Source organism: Dromiciops gliroides, chromosome 2 (assembly GCF_019393635.1).
Source record: "Dromiciops gliroides isolate mDroGli1 chromosome 2, mDroGli1.pri, whole genome shotgun sequence".
NCBI classification, from domain to species: Eukaryota; Metazoa; Chordata; class Mammalia; order Microbiotheria; family Microbiotheriidae; genus Dromiciops; species Dromiciops gliroides.
The window spans coordinates 233,080,559-233,097,209 of record NC_057862.1 but is presented as its reverse complement, the minus strand read 5'-3'; the positions used below and the strand labels follow the sequence as shown (position 1 = coordinate 233,097,209).

General features: G+C 42.5%; 2 protein-coding genes across 2 annotated transcripts in view; one reads left to right on the top strand and one right to left on the bottom strand.

The window, feature by feature from the left end:
• The window catches only part of VIPAS39 (VPS33B interacting protein, apical-basolateral polarity regulator, spe-39 homolog), a 41,634-nt gene extending 33,961 nt beyond the window's left edge, over positions 1-7,673 (bottom strand). The window contains 2 exon segments of the mRNA XM_043980609.1: positions 1,421-1,513; positions 7,441-7,673. Coding sequence (XP_043836544.1) covers positions 1,421-1,513 — 93 coding nt within the window. The 5' untranslated portion in view covers positions 7,441-7,673.
• Positions 7,674-8,082: 409 nt separating this feature from the next.
• Positions 8,083-16,642, top strand: AHSA1 (activator of HSP90 ATPase activity 1). The gene is made up of 9 exons (XM_043989796.1): positions 8,083-8,294; positions 10,673-10,863; positions 11,718-11,800; positions 12,442-12,559; positions 13,244-13,332; positions 14,327-14,455; positions 15,411-15,512; positions 15,899-15,950; positions 16,243-16,642. The coding sequence occupies exons 1-9, from the start codon at positions 8,215-8,217 to the stop codon at positions 16,413-16,415; spliced, it is 1,017 nt and encodes a 338-aa protein (XP_043845731.1). The 5' UTR covers positions 8,083-8,214; the 3' UTR covers positions 16,416-16,642.
• Positions 16,643-16,651: the final 9 nt, after the last annotated feature.

Sequence of the window (16,651 nt, the reverse complement as noted above, 5' to 3'; positions counted from 1 at the left end):
AATATTAATGGACTGTAAGAGATGACAAATATGAAGACTACAGAGAAGCATGGACTTGGCTGAACTAATACAAAATGAAGCTGAGCCAAGAAAAGTACCTACACGATGACAAAAATGTAATTGGAAAGAACCACAACAGAATGATCGAAAAAGAATGCTGCAAAATTATAAAGCTTGGCCCCAAGAAGAAATAAAATACCTCTTCTTGACTCTTTTCTTGCCTTTTTCTTAAAAATCAAATCCTTTGTTATCAAGGATCATTCTCTGGGGAACAGTAGGGGAAAGATACAGGGGAAAATCTAGGCGATGTAAAAATGAAAGATATCAGTAAATATCTATTTTTCTTTAAAGAACAACAAAGTAATTGACGTTGAATGGTTTGAGATTATAATGACCAAGCCTGGGTCCCAAAAAGAGTTGTTAAAAGATACTGCCCCTGCTTCTTTGTAGGAGGGGTGGCAGGGGTGGCCAGAGGGCTAGAAGAAACCTCAGAAATCATTTAGCTCAACTCCATTTAACAGATGAGAAAATTGAGACTCAAAAATGAGAAATAACCTGTCCAAGGTCGCACAGTTTAGTTATAGGACAGAAACCTCTATGGGGGCCAGCCGGGTGGCACAGTGGATAAAGCACCGGCCCTGGATTCAGGAGGACCTAAGTTCAAATCTGGTGTAACGATTGGAATGACGCCACCTGCTGGAGACTTACTGTAGAAGAGTTCCGCCCATGAAACGAAGGTCTTTGAGGACAAGACCAGGAGTCTTTTCTTTGGCATCAGGAAGTGACGCGGACTAGTGGGAGGAGGAAGGAAGAGACTGGCGCTCGCTCTCGCGCTCTTTCCTGAGGACTCTGGTGGAGAGCGGAGCAAGAAATGTGCTCTCCCTTTAATAGATAGGAATCTAGGCCTTTCCTTCTCTCTTTACCAAATTCTTATTCTCCTTAATAAACGCTTAAAAGTCTAACTCTTGCTAATGCTTATAATTTATTGGCAACCACTCATTAGATATTTTAGACAGTTTAGCTAGAATTTTAGCCCTTAACCACTGGTCTCAGACACTTGAGTACTTATTAGCTGTGTGACCCTGGGCAAGTCACTTTACCCTCATTGTCAAAGAAAGAAAGAAAGAAAGACAGAAAGAAAGACAGAAAGAAAGACAGAAAGAAAGACAGAAAGAAAAGACAGAAAAGAAAGAAAGAAAGAAAGAAAGAAAGAAAGAAAGAAAGAAAGAAAAGAAAGAAAGAAAGAAAGAAAGAAAGAAAGAAAGAAAGAAAGAAAGAAAGAAAGAAAGAAACCTCTATGGAAGATGCTTCTAAAAGTAAGGGTAGCTAGAATTCCAATAGAGTGAATTTCTGGCAAGGAGTCGGAGGATAGTCAGACTTCCAAGTCTATTCTGTGTCTGTCATGTCCTTGCCAACCTACCTGGGAGAGTTCGTCATCATCATCATCAAATGTGAAAGCCTTGAATTTGGAGCTGTGCCAGTACTCTTCCTCATCAACTTTTGTCCGATTCATCTGAAGCAGAGAGAAAAGAAACATTGCTAGAGAGACAGCTTGGTCCTGTGGAAAGAATGTTTCAAATGCAGTCAGGAGTCCTGGGATTACATTGTATACTGACTTCTGTTAGTCACTGGAGCCCATTTTACTTCCTCTATAAACCACATCTGTAAAAGGAGAATAATACTTGCACAACAACCTAATAGGCCTTTTGTAAGGAAAGTGCTTTGTAGAACCAGGAGAACATTGTACACAGTATCAACAACTGAGGTAGACTTGACTCTTCTCAGGAATACAATGATCTAAGACAATTTCAAAGGACTCATGAGGGAAAATGCTCTCCACATCCAGAAAAAAGAACTGTGGAATCTGGATGCAGATTGAACCACACTGTTTCTACTTTTTTTGGTTTTCTTTTTTGAGGTTTTCCCCTTTTGTTCTGATTCTTTTTTCACAACATGACTAATGCAGAAAAGTTTAATGTTATTGTACATATATATCCTATATCATATTGCTTGCTGTCTTGGGGAGGGGTAGGGAAAAAATTTGGAACTAGAAATCTTATAAAAACAAATGCTGAAAACAATCTCTACATGTAACTAGAAAATAATAAAATGCTTTTTATGATAAAAAGGAAAGTGCTTTGTAAACATTGAAGCATTGTGCAGATTTGAGCTTCAAAAGGAACAAAAATATACATAAGCAACTCTGATTCCCTAAATTTTATTTCTAAAGCACTAGAAGGGTTTTCACTCCTGATCTTCAAAAGGCAAGGAGAGATGAGAGAACTTGACAAAGATACGCTTGGCTAGAGCAGTTAGGTGACAAGGTGATGAAGGAGATAGAGCATATGATTTAGAGGCAGAAACGCCTGCCTTCAAATCCTGTCTCAGATACTTAATAGCTGTGTGATCCTGAGCAAGTCACTTTAGCTCCTCCTAGCCTCGACTTCCTCATCTGGAAAATGGAGATAATAACATTAAGTAAAGCACTTTGCAAACCCTAAAGCACTACAGAAATCCTAGCAAGTTTTGTTATTAGTAGTATTGTTACTTTTCCTACTCCTGATGGCAGAATCACTGGATCTCCCACTTGCAGATGATACAGTCCACTTAAGTTTTAACTCATCACAGGGTTACAAATTTAGATCAGAGGGCACCTAGAACAACCCCTTTTTGACATATGAGGAAACTGAGGCCAAGAGAGGTTAAGTGACTGTCCAAGGTCACAAAGTCTTAGACTGGAAGGGACGTCGGAGGCTATCTAGTCCAACCTTCTCGGTCTGTAGATGTGGAAACTGACAACCAAGAAAGTCAGGTGACTTTGCTAAAAATTACATAAATGTCAGAGCTAGGTATGAATACAGGTCCTCTGACTCCAGAGCCAATGCTCTGCACTGTAATACAATTATTTCATCAAACAGTAGATACTGGCCAACCATCTACTACATGCAAGATGCTCTAATAGGTTCTGACAGAAATACAAAGAAGAAATAACCTCAAGGAGCTTACACTCAACAGAGCGGGGAGAGAGACACATATAGCTAAAAAGAATCTAAGGTGGAGAGCTAGCAAGTAGGTAGAGTGAACGAGAGGTTGTCCAGAGTCAAAAAGACCTGGGTTCAAGGTCTGCCTCTGTCACATGGTGGCTGTTGGACACTAGGCAAGTTACAACCTCTCAGTGCCCCCAGGAAATTGTGCAAGTTGCAGGGAAAATGGCACAGATAGAGAAGTTCCTCACCATAAGTTTTCAATACTTGGGAAATCACCAATCTGGTCCAAACAACAAAATAATAAAGGCAGTAAATAAATACTACAGTACAGACTGAAAGGAAAGGAATACTACTAGAATAACTCTTTCTGGATGTATGAACTAGGTAATCAATGCTAACTAGATAAATACTACTGAATGAATAAACTAATGAATACTAATACAGCAAATAGTACTTCCCTAGCTGTTCCTAAATGTTCCAAATCCAGCTAATATACTTTTTTTATGGTTTTTTTGGGGGGGGACAATGAGGGTTAAGTGACTTGCCCAGAGTCACACAACTAGTAAGTGTCAAGTGTCTGAGGCCGGATTTGAACTCGGGTCCTCCTGAATCCAGGGCCGGTGCTTTATCCACTGCACCACCTAGCTGCCCCCTGGCTAACATTCTTTCTTCTTCTTCTTTTTTTTTTTTTGGAGGCAATTGGGGTTAAGTGACTTGCCCAGGGTCACACAGCTAGTAAGTGTTAAGTGTCTGAGGCCGGATTTGAACTCAGGTCCTCCTGAATCCAGGGCCGGTGCTCTGTCCACTGTGCCATCCAGCTGTCCAATATACTTTCAATTGTATTCTAAATGTTTGAGAAGTCAGGCTTTTGACTGGCAAAAGATATGTTAAAAAGCTATAAATGCAATGCCTATACCATAAAGGCACCCATCATAAAAGTAATATTTTATCTCCAAACGGGAAGTTCTGTCCACAATGTAACCTAAACCATTCATAGCAATTAGCTTGGAAAGGTTCTTGTAAAACCATAGCTTAAGCAAAAAACTGAAAAGCAAAAAATTATGTGTGTGTATGTGCATGTGTATATCTATGTATGTGTGTGTATAGTTCCTTTATATATATGTATATATGTCTCTATGTCTATACACACACACACATATATATATAAAGACTAGCAAGCAAAGAATAACTGGAGTTCCAAGAGCATCCAACTCTGTTCGCCTCTTACTTGGCGTTTCTAAGGAAGCATTCTTTAAAATGAAGCTTGTAGAAAGTTAGCTATAGTGCAGTTAAAGCTGCTTTCTGGTGGCCACAATCATCTTAGGGTCTAATTACACTAACTTTATAGGGGAGTTGTAGATTTGATTTGTTGGTGTCAAATTGATTTCAGGAACTTAATAACCACTCTGGGTAAAAATCAAAACTGTATCACCTGCTTAGCAAGTAAAATTCTAAGAGTCCCAAGGATACTGTGCACCGAGGGTACAGACTGCAAACTGAGGGGAAGTTAAAGCCTGCACTCTTATGAGCATTCTTAAAAGTCTTTTCATTTCCTGTCATTTCACTGACAAGCATTTTTTTTGAGAGTCTATAGGCTGCACAATGTGTAGCTATTAAAGATGAAGACAGTATGATGGAATACCAATCAATGTGGAAAGAGGATGATGGAAAGGCAATAGATCAAGACACAGTAAAATAATAAAGAAGAGCAAAATAATGGACATATAGTCAGAAATAGAATAAAATAATTTGGAACAGTAAAATAACAAAAAGAATATAAAGCTCTGTCTCAGAACACAACAAAAAAATGCTTGGGAAACTACAGGAAACGCTTTTCTTTTTTTTGTTGTTTTGTTTTTGTTTGTTTTTCTGTGGGGCAGTGGAGGTTAAGTGACTTGCTCAGGGTCACACAGCTAAGTAAGTGTCAAGTGTCTGAGGCTGGATTTGAACTCAGGTACTCCTGAATCCAGGGCCAGTGCTTTATCCACTGTGCCACCTAGCTGCCCCCAGGAAATGCTTTTCAGTGGTGACCAAAGGATTCAAACTAGGTATGGAAAAAGCCATCTCGGTCAAGACAAGAAAAGGAGCTAGGGGTTTCTTGTTAAAGTCCATTATGGGCCCTCTAACACACTTTTCAACTCTGAGTTCATAAGATCTAGAGCTGGAAGGACCTTAGAGAACTAGTTCAAATCTCTCATTTTGCAGACAATGAAACTGAGACTCAGTGAAGTTGTGATTTGTCTAAGTTCATTCAGCTAGGAAACAGAAGAGCCAGGATTAAACCTGACTCAAATCCTCTAACTCAAAATCATGTGTTCTTTCCATTTATTGCCTCTAAGATCCTGTAAACTGATACAAATCACTAGTAATGAGAGAAATGTAAATCAGAATAACTGAGGTTTTTCCCTCATGCTCAGTAAATTGACAAAAATGGGATAAGATGTAAATAGTCAATGCTGGAAGATATGCAGAAAGACAGAAGTGTTAGTACACTGTTGGTGTAAACTGGTCTGATCAATCTGGAAAGCAACTTAGAATTAGACTGAGAAATGGACTAAAATGCCCATACCCTTTGACCCAAAAATCCCACTGGTAAGTATATACCCAAAGGAAGGCAATAATAAAAAGATACCATGTACAACAAAATTGTATAGCAGTACTTTTTTGTGGTAGCAAAGAATCGGAAACAAAGCCTGCTGATTGTGGAATAGACAATCTGCTGCATGAATGTAAAGAAATATTACACGAAAGAAAAGATGAATAAAGAGAAATATGTAAAGATTTATATGAATTGATGTAAGGTGAAGCAATGGGGCAGTTAGGTGGCACAGTGGATATAGAGTGCTGGGCCTGGAGTCAGGAAGACTCATCTTCCCGAATTCAAATCTGGCTTCATGACCCTGGGCAAAGTATTTAACCCTCATTGCCTCAGTTTCCTCATCTATAAAAGGAAATGGCAAACCATTCTCCAGTATCTTTGCCAAGAAAACCCCAAATGGGGTCATGAAGAGTCAGAAAGCACTAAAAAATGACTGAATAATAACAAAGGTGAAATAAGTAGTAGCAGGAAAACAAAATACATAATAGTGTACATTGAAAGAATGATAAGAACAAAACTATTAAAACAGAATGCTATGAAACTATGACTAAGCTTGGCCCCAAAGGAGAGATAGAAGAATGCCCAGCCCAAGTTCCACACTAAGTGTGTGGAACACTGCATATAATGTTCAATTTGATTAATGAGTTGGTTAGTTTTGATGAATTTTTATTTTCCATTATAATAGATGTCTCTTTGGAAAAAAGAAGAAGGAAGAAGATATTGGGAGAGGTGAGGGGAAAAAAATACAAATTTTTAAAAGAAGGTCCAGTTCTATGGGGGATGGGAATCACTGGGAAGTGACTTATTTAACAAAACTACCCCAAAGGCATTTAAAAAATAAAATCCTTTTTCTTTAATATAGAAAGGGACCTTATACTTTAATCCATTTTACACAAAGGAGGCATGTGGTGCCTGGAGAGATGTGTTTAACCTTCTTAAATCAATAGTGCAAAGACTAGAACCCATGTGTCTTGACTTGACCCAGGTCTCTTGCTCTTTCATCTGCACTAGAGACAGATCATTCATTACATGGAAACAGTACCGGACTTCGGAGCTCAGGAGAGACCTGGCTTTGCATCTCACCTCCAACCTTTACTATCCACGGGCAAAGGCAGCTAGGTGGAAGTGCTACTGCTGAGGAATCAAAACAACCTAGGTTCAAATTAGCCTCCAAGACACTTAACTTTTTCTCTGAGTCAGTTTTCTCCTCTCTAAATTGGAGATGAAAACAGTACTTACCTCCCAGGATTGATGTAAACAAGTAAAACAAGATATCTGCAAATACTAATGCCTACAAATACATAACGCTTGAAGGTTTGCGAATCGCCTTACAAACATCTAATTTTATCCTCACAATAACCCTGGGAGGTAGGTGCTATTATTATCCCCCAGTTACAGATGAGGAAATTGGGGCAAACAAGTGTCATACAGCTAAGAAGTATCTGAGGCTGAATTTGAATTCAGGTCTTCCTGACTCTAACCAATCAGATACATCGGCGCCCCCACTCCCCCATACCTGGCTGCAGCCCCTTCTCTGGACATCTCTGCAAAGAGGCCACGTCCCCACCCACCTGCCAAAGGTAGGGAGAGGGGAAAGGTCGGGGTAGATCTTGGGGGGGGATGCTCAGCAGCCCCTGCCTTCCCCCTGCATTCCTCTTCCCCCAGACACCTTGGTTGGCATGTGAGGGGGAGGGGGGGCATTCCAGAGGGACGTGAGGGGAGCGGGCGTCAGTTTGATCCGGGGCCCGGAAATGTCAGGACGGCGCAGGAAGAACTGCGCGGTGACCGGCGGGGGAACAGAAGGACGGGGGTGGGGTGGGGTGTACGGGACGAGGGGCGGCCAGAACCCCTTACCTCTTCCGCATCGGCCCCTCCCTCTCAGGACTCAGCGGCAATCACTCAACCTCAGCCCGCCGAGCTTTTCCTGTCACACAGAGCAGCCGAGAGGTAAAGGGAAGACAGAGAAGAGACCCGTCTAGGGAGGGGGTCCGGCCGCACGGCATGCTGGAAGTTGTCGTTTTCCTCTCTCCTCTCCTTTTCCCGGTTTGTCCTCGACTTTGGTCCTAAGGACTACAACGCCCAGAAACATGATTGCGCAGGGCAGGTGGGCTCGGGACACTTCCTTATTTTCCAACGCCTCCTTCCGCCGGACGTCGAGTGGACGGTTGAACAAAAACTACGACTCCCAGAGAGCCTCGAGAGCAAAGCTTACTCTTTTCATTCCCATTGCATGGGGAAGATTCGCGTAGAAGAGCTATAGGTTTCCGGCGCGACGCACTGACAGGCCATCCAGTATTCCTTCCTGATATATAATTGCAGCTGTGGCTCTATTCGTGAGGGAGGGGGTCGGTTTAACAAGTGGGGAGTAGGCCGGAACCCTGAGAATAGGGGGGCGCCTACCCTGCGGAAGTGCATGGTGGGAGTAGGCCGAAGGAGGAGGAGGAGGAGGATCCGGAAGCTTGCGGAGGGGGAGCGAAGAAGGTTGGGCTGGGGTGGGGGGGGGAAGGTGGAGGGAAAAGCGAGCCGGGAGGCGCTGCGCCCGCTTCTAGTAATTTCCAGGCGCTGCCGGGCGGCTGGGGCCGGGGCCGGGGCTGTGCGGGAGCCTGCGGCGGCAGAATCCGAGACCAGATGGCCAAGTGGGGCGAGGGTGACCCACGCTGGATCGTGGAGGAGCGGGCAGACGCTACTAACGTCAATAACTGGCACTGGTGAGCGGAGGGAAGGAGAGCCGGCTGGGGCCTGGGCTCGGGGTGGCCCCGGAGCCGAGCTCCGCACGGGGGCCCTGAGGCTTGCGGAGCTGGGGGACGATGGGGACGGGAGGAGGAGGGAGGTTCCTGTTGGACAAAGCATGAACCCATGGAGAAAGTACCCGCCTCGGCCCGGGCAAACATCCTCTCCTGGAAAGCCGGGGTCCGACACTCTGGCCCGCTTTTACTCCCGAGCGCCTGCAGGGCCGAGTTACTGGGGACGCACGTTTCCCTCCCCGCACGTGTTGAGAAGGCGCAAACCCAGGCGTCCTGGAGAACGAGGGTGGGCTCCACCGGAACGAAAACACGAGGGAATTATGGCGACAAGGGTCGGGGAAGTACCAGTTGCTGGACAGTGGGGGACTTTTGTTCTGCTGCTCCCCGCCTTGCCGTCCCCCAAAAGGATCAGAAAGTCCTTTGCTGAGGGAGGCGGGCCATGGCTGCTGGGCTGGGCTGGGCAGGCTCGCCAGAGGAGAGCTGTTCCGAGTCCTTTGCTAGGTAACCGGTGGCCTCCGAGCGATACATTGGCTAATGAGTTACTGCTGGAGTTTCTTCTCCCTCCGAGGCCTAGCTCAAATGTCATTTCCTTAAGGCAGCCTTAACCTGGTGTTCCTCTTCTCCACTCCCTTTGTCACACTCTCTCTCTCAAGGAGCTGTAAATGTTCTCTTCCTCCTCTGAATTCTTTGTGCCTTTCTCTCAAAGTACTTACACCACTTTGTGCTTTGTTTTAGTTATTTGTGGATATGTCTTAATTGTTACAACCCAAAGGTTTGTCTAATTAATGAGAGCTTTTCTTGTATTCCCACCACACCTCCTCCTCCTATACTACTACTACTACTACTACTACTACTACTACTACTACTACTACTACTACTACTACTACTACTACTACTACTACTACTACAACAACAACATAGGTGCTCAAATACTTGTTGAATGCACGAGTTTTTAGTTTTATTTTTTAACTGGTGTGTTCATATCCCCTTGTTTTACAGATGACTGAATGGATTTTTAAATTTTTTCTTAAATTGACTGCTCTTTGACATGTAGGTGAAAGGAACTCATGTTGCCTTGAAGCTCTATACAAGGAGTATTAGTTGTATTAGCCCAGTTTTCTATAACCTGTTACTTTAAAAGGGAGTGAACAAGTTGCTTTATTTTTTTTTTTTTAGAAAAGCTCCAGCAGTGGTATCAAACTCCAAAAGAAACAGATCTCCTAGGGCTTGTATTGACTTCCAAAACCATAAGTTAACATTATCTATGTTGTATTGTATTTTTATTTATTTTATTAAATAGTTCCCAATTACATTTTAAGCTGGTTCAGGGTGCATTAGGGAGTATTGTGGGCCTCATGCCTAACATTTCTGCTTTTACAAAGTTTGATGCATTGACATTGACATCTACTGGTTAGCTCAGTTGGTTTAAGTACAGATTCCTCTCTGTTTCAGGCCTTGAATTGTTGACCAGTTACTTTATTAAATACTATAACCACAAATTGTATTTCTGATTCTAGTAGATGTCTTACAAATTCCTACCCTTGATCATAAGGGGAATCAGTTGAGTGTTAGGTTACTCATATCAGAATACATGATAATAAGTAGCTTCACCATAATAATTAGTATTGTTGTAGATGAGGGAGAAGGGTGTGTGGTATTGTATGGAGCACTTTACCTGGTATCAGGAAAGACCTAGGTTTATTGGAATCCCATCTCTTGGTATTTAGTAGTTGGATGACTTGATAAGTGATAAATTCTCTGAACCTTAATTTACCCATCTGGGGTGCAAAGTGGGGTAACGTAATTACTTCAGTTTTTCGTATCAAATGATAATCACTTTGCAGACCTTGAAGTTCTGTGTATATGTTTGTTGTTATAATTTTTAAACACTCTTTGTTCGACACAAGAACTATCAAAATGTTGACTGTCACCCTTCCTTCTGCTTCTCCCTTCTGAAAGCAGCACTCCTGAACTGGAACTATTGGTCGTAGTTTTCACATAGATGGATTTTCATGCATTTTTCCCCCCTGCCATCTCTTTCTTTCTTTCTTTCTTTTTTGGGCAGGGCAATGAGGGTTAAGTGACTTGCCCAGGGTCACACAGCTAGTGTCAAGTGTCTGAGGCTGGATTTGAACTCAGGTCCTCCTGAATCCAAGGCCAGTGCTTTATCTTATCCACTGCGCCACCTAGCTGCCCCTTGCCATCCCTTTCCATTAGACAAGCAGAGGATTCTCATTCAGTAGCTGCCCCCAACCTTAGCCAGGAGCCTTTTTCATACAGTGGGTTGATTCCAAACAGCTACTGGGGAGAGAGAGTTCCATGGTTATGTTTCTCCTTTTTAGGACTGAGAGGGATGCTTCAAACTGGTCCACTGATAAACTGAAATCCCTGTTTCTGGCAATCCAAGTGCAAGGTGAAGAAGGCAACTGTGAGGTGACAGAAGTGAGCAAGCTCGATGGAGAGGCATCAATCAACAATCGCAAAGGCAAACTCATCTTCTTCTATGAGTGGACCATCAAATTGAACTGGACAGGTGGGTCCATGCCAGCTTTCTGACAGGATAAGGGTGTCTGCATTTTACTCTGAATGGTAATGACTCCAGCACCTGGCACAGTACTTTGTGTGTAGCTGTGTCACTTGGAAAATATTTGTTAAATGGCTGTCCGAGAGCTGTTTGTGACAAGCTGAAACCATCTCTTTGTGAGAAAGGAGAGGAAAATGGACTGCCTTGAAGCTTTGTGCAAAGAGCATTAGTTGCTTTAGCCCGGAACAAGTTGCATTTTTTTAGAACATCCCCCAGATTTCGTCAGGCAGTTTAAGTACATTTGCCTCTTAAATAATAGAGAACATTTCACTTGGGTTACTCCTAGTCTCCTGGATATTTGGGAAAATTTAATGCTAATAAAGTTCTTCACTTATATTTTTCATGAGGGATATTTGTGATCATAATCAAGAATTGGCTCAGCTCTGAACCCTCTTTTGTGAAAGCTTAGGGAATGAACTCTAGTAGAGAAGCAACATAGCATAATGAATAAAGGGCTGGCCCTGAACTCAGGAAGACCCTGATTAAGTCTTGCCTTTGACTGTATATACTAGCCACATGAATATGAGCAAGTCACTTAACTCTGAGTGCCTTAGGCAACTCTTTTAAGCCAATTGAGGCCAGTAAATGCAGGTTTGCTTTACTAAATAAAAGGGGTTTCCTTACCAATTTTCTAATGAAGTTGAGTCTAATAAAGTTAAGAAATTGAATGTAAATGTGGGAATACAAGAAAGTCCCTGTTCAACTTGGAGCCTGGGCAAAATAATCCATAAAATCTCAGACCTTGGTCTCATTGACTAAGGAAAGAAGCAAAAGCATCTAACAAAGCAAAATCTTGTTGACAGGTACTTCTAAGTCAGGAGTGAAATACAAGGGACACGTGGAGATCCCCAATTTGTCGGATGAAAACGATGTCAATGAAGTGGAGGTTTGCATTTTCTAGTCCTTCATCTCTAAGGCTTCCTTCATCCCTCTTTCCTCTTCTTTCTTCCTTTGCCTCTTTCCTTCCAAAGAAATTACATAATTATGGCTTATACTGGATTGAGTCAGACATTCAGGGTCTCGTTCTGCCATATAACCATTTCTAAGACCTTAGGTCAGTTGAGATCTTACAAAGCAACTTAGGCTTAAACATGATTGTAAATTCTTCTCACACTCTACCCCACTGAGTTAATCTTATTCACCTGAAGACTTTTGCTTCCTAATGCTGTCCACCATTGCCTTGACAGAAAAAAGACCTTTGAAGGAATGTTTCAAATGGGGCTTTTATGTGAGGGCAGGGTATTGATTGAATCCCTGCATACATATTTCCTTTGAAAATGTGGTCTATAGGGGCAGCTAGGTGATGCAGTGGATAGAGCACTAGCCCTGAATTCAGGAGGACCTGAGTTTAAATCCGACCTCAGACACTTAACACTAGCTGTGTGACCCTGGGCAAGTCACTTAACCCCAATTGCCTCACCCCCCCAAAAAAGTGTAGTCTATAATCATGTAACTGCTAAACTTCTACATGTAGAAGGATTTTCACTTAAGTCTCTCAGTTTATTTACGGTCTGATTCTCCCCTCAGGTTAGTGTGAGTCTTGCCAAAGATGAGCCCGACACAAACCTGTTGGCCTTAATGAAGCAAGAAGGTGTGACAAAGATCCGAGATGCAGTGGAAACTTACATCAGGACTCTTAAAACAGGTATGCCTTGAGACAAGCCATTCTGTCTTTTGCTCTTTTGGAGGACTGAAAAGAACTAAGAGCCCTTTGCCCAACTGAATCCAAACGTGGGGAGAGTCTGGTGTGTGTCAGGGCTGGAGAGAGAGGAGATCCGGATCTGTAGTGCCCCCATCTTACTATTTTAGGAGAAATGGGGTGCTACTTAAATGTTCTTAGCAGGGCCAGGTATCATATCAGCATATAACTCAGTCGTGGAATTGGTGGCATTCCAGATACTTTCTTTGCCAGCCTACAGGTACTTTTGTTACAACAGAGAACTACAGAACACACTTTAGAGAATTCAGATGTGAGCTCATTTAAAACAAGTCTAGTTTGACATACTACTAGTAAAGATGAAAGTCCAGATTAACAACTTCTCTTCCCTTTTCAGCTGCATGTACAGGGGCACATTATGCTTAATGTCATTATTTGCTTCTGTGAAAACAGTTGTAGTTATTATTTGGCCTTTAAAGATTTTGCTAAAAATGTTGGCTGGAACAGTGTCATGAGGCATTTCAAGTACTTGTATCTGTTGTAACTGGTGTCTGTTGAACAGTTTTTCTGTACATTTCCTCCTCTTAGTATTAATTCCTTCTGTAGTACTGAGAACAAATGCCTCCAACTTGCTAAGGAGTTAACCCTGTGGCTGGGATTCTGTCTTTGCAGAATTCACACAGGGCATGATCTTACCTACTCTAAATGGTGAGACTGTGGATCCAGCTCCCCAGCTGCCGGCGAAAGCTGAGGAGTCCAAAGTAAGTGGCACTTTCTCTATATGGCAACACTTGAGTTGAGCCAGGGAAATGAGGGGTGTCAAGAACTCTACAGCTACTTGGCTCCCTCTGAAGGGAAGATTTGTTTTTTAAATGAATAAAAATAAACATGATATAGGCATGTTGTCTCTCTTTTCCCCTCCACCACACATCCAAAGTGTTTACAAACTAGAAGCAGCCTACAGTTGGAACATCCTAAAGTTGCCTTCTTTTACACATTTTTAGGGTATCTAAAATTCACCAAGGACCTACTTCAGAAAAGTACCTGGACCTTGATTTCATTCAGTTCCAGTCATCTTTACACAGCATTACTCATTATAGCTTCCACTTGTGTGTCTCTTCAGTACAGTCCTTAATTTGTATTGTGGCTGCTAGATATCTCTGTGAGGCCTTATCTTCAGGTTATCTAATGGTCTGACAATTGCCCCTTCCCACTAAGAAATTCAAAGGTGTCACACTGCCCAGTAGGGCAAAGTCTCCATCCAGTGTCACGTATTTAGTCAATATGTTCTGGGAGGGTGTGTGAGGAGTGGCCTGAAGAATATAACTGAGCATTATAGGTAGAAAACGCTGTTTTGAGCATAGAGGCCTTTTCTGAGAGTAACAATACTTAAAAAGCTTATGCTTCTCAGAAAGGTACCTGACAGTTCAAACCCTCCCTTGATTCCAATTTCCTTTAAATAAGTTTAACACATTCTCTGTCACATAGGGTGATCAATTTTGAGTATGTAGGAGGTCTGTTAGGTCTTTTCCTGAAATATGCATTGGGATATAATGGGAAATTTCATCAGACATGGCTCTAACATGTCTTAACTTCCACATGTCCCTTTAAAATAGGAATGCTATTATTTCTCAATATCTGCTCCACAGAGTTTTGAGAAAAGTGCCTTGTAAACCTTAAAGGGTTTTTAGATAATGTGAGTTTCTAATTACATCATCATTAGACAGTAAATTGACAATTGGCTCCATTCCACAGGTCAAAACTGGTACTTTGGCAAGTCAGCCAAAAACCATTGGTGTCAAGATCCCTACCTGCAAGATCATTCTGAAGGATACTTTCTTAACATCACCAGAGGAGCTCTTTAGGGTATTTGTCACCCAAGAGGTAAGTGTGTGTGTGACTTGCACAGAATCTGTTATGCCCAGGGATTGTAACTGCTTTTCCAAATGACTTGGCATTTATATAGAAAGCAGCTGTTCCTACTTTTAGCATCCATGGAAGCACTGTTGTACCCTGTTGTTTCATTTGCCTAGTTACTGCCTAAACCACAGGCCTTAAAGCAAGGGGTTCTGACCTGGGTGGGATATTGTTTTTTTCTCTTCACTAAGCTCATTGAAATTTAGTATTCCTTCAATTATTCGTTAAAAACAAACCCAAACCAAACAAACATGAGCTTCACCAGACTGCCAAAGGAATCCATGACACAAAAAGAGTTAGGACCCCCCTGTCCTAAGGGATACAACATATTGAGCCACCTGAAAGTGTACTAGTCTTTACACTTCTTATCCCTCCCCCCCTTTTCTCTTTTTTTTTACTATACCCTCTCTCCCATACTGACTAAAGATTGAGAGGTTGCCCTTCCCCTACCTCCCGCCCCCCCCAAACACACACACACACCAAGTGCTATTGAATAATTCTTGCTCTTCAAATGATGTCAGGGACCCAGAAAGAAATCCTAACCATCATGTAAGGCCCTTAATCTACTGCTAAAATGATCTATGGCAAGATTAAATAGAACTAGATAAATCATAACCAGTCATTTCAAGGACTGAAGCAGGGATTAAAGAGTGAGTCTATTTGAAGCCTGAATGTGGCTCCTAGATATTCACAGGATGGTGTGTAAGCTGTAACTGGCCAGGGGTCAGTATGGATAATGACAGTGAGGGAAGCCAGCCCCAGAACTGGGGACTTAAGTGTAATTATGGGCCCGTGGCTGCCCTTGTTTGTAAATAAACTAAGTGTAAGAACTGAATGAGACTAAGAATATCAGTGATGGAATAAATGCCAGGTCTTAGGAAAACTGAGGCACTACTACTTGCCTCTTCTCTTGTCCTTGCAGATGGTTCAGGCCTTCACCCATGCTTCTGCTGTCTTAGAAGCTGATAAGGGGGGAAAGTTCCACTTGCTGGATGGCAATGTCACCGGGGAGTTCTTAGATCTGGTGAGTGTTACTTGTGCCTGGACTGCATTCCAAGAACAGCCCTTTTCCTGACCTTTGTAGCTAAAGCTGAGACCCTTAAATTCTTGTTACATTTAAAACTAGATTGTTCTAAATGAATAGCTATTTAAATTTGTATCACACTCAAGATACAGTTACAAGAAAAATCTATCCAAAGGTTGATTACAGTGTTTAAACTACCTGATCCAGTCTGATTGGGCCTAATTTAGGGTTTGCCGAAGTTAACACATGTATGGACTGCTTTGTCCTCTCAGCTGCAGAATTTCATGGATGATACTTTATGACGACGTTAGCCTGTGCAAAGGAGAGGGAGGGAGGCTAATTCAGAAGGCAAGCCTTGGCCAGGCTGACTTCTTTTACCCTTATAGGTCCCTGAAAACAAGATTGTGATGAAATGGAGGTTTAAGTCCTGGCCTGATGGTAAGTGCCCCTTCTTTTATTGTATATATCCCTACACTAGGCAGTGGGATTGGGGTCTACTAAGTCCTGAAATGGTTTGTGGGAATCCTTGCGGTAGTGACATTCTCAGTTTTGAGCTTGAGACGTTTATATTCAGCCATTTCCCACATGGAATCTGCAATTAATTCCCACTAGAAAAATCTAAACCTTTCAGGCTGGAAAGGGCACATCACATGGCTGTGTCAAAGAAAAGGGATTGAGGAATCAGGGCTTGGAATTTGAGGTTCTAATGACTATTCAACTCTTTCCCCAGGACACTTTGCTACCATTACCTTGACCTTTATTGACAAAGATGGAGAGACCGAGCTCCTCATGGAGGGCAAAGGCATCCCATCGCCAGAGGAGGAACGGACAAGACAGGGCTGGCAGCGGTACTATTTTGAGAGCATCAAACAGACCTTTGGCTATGGCGCACGCTTATTCTAATGTTAACTTCTACAGAGCCACGGCCCACCCAGCAGTTCAGTCCAGCTCTCTACTGTCCTACAGCTGTGACTGGCAGGATTGCACCATCCCAACCACTACTGTGGGGCCTAGGCCCCCTGCCCATTCATATACCATGGGTTTGTGCATGTTTTCTGCTGGGCGGGATCAGATGGTGAATTCTCTTTTATGTGTACATACGCTAAATAAACATAACTTAAAAAAAAAAAGTGGAAGCA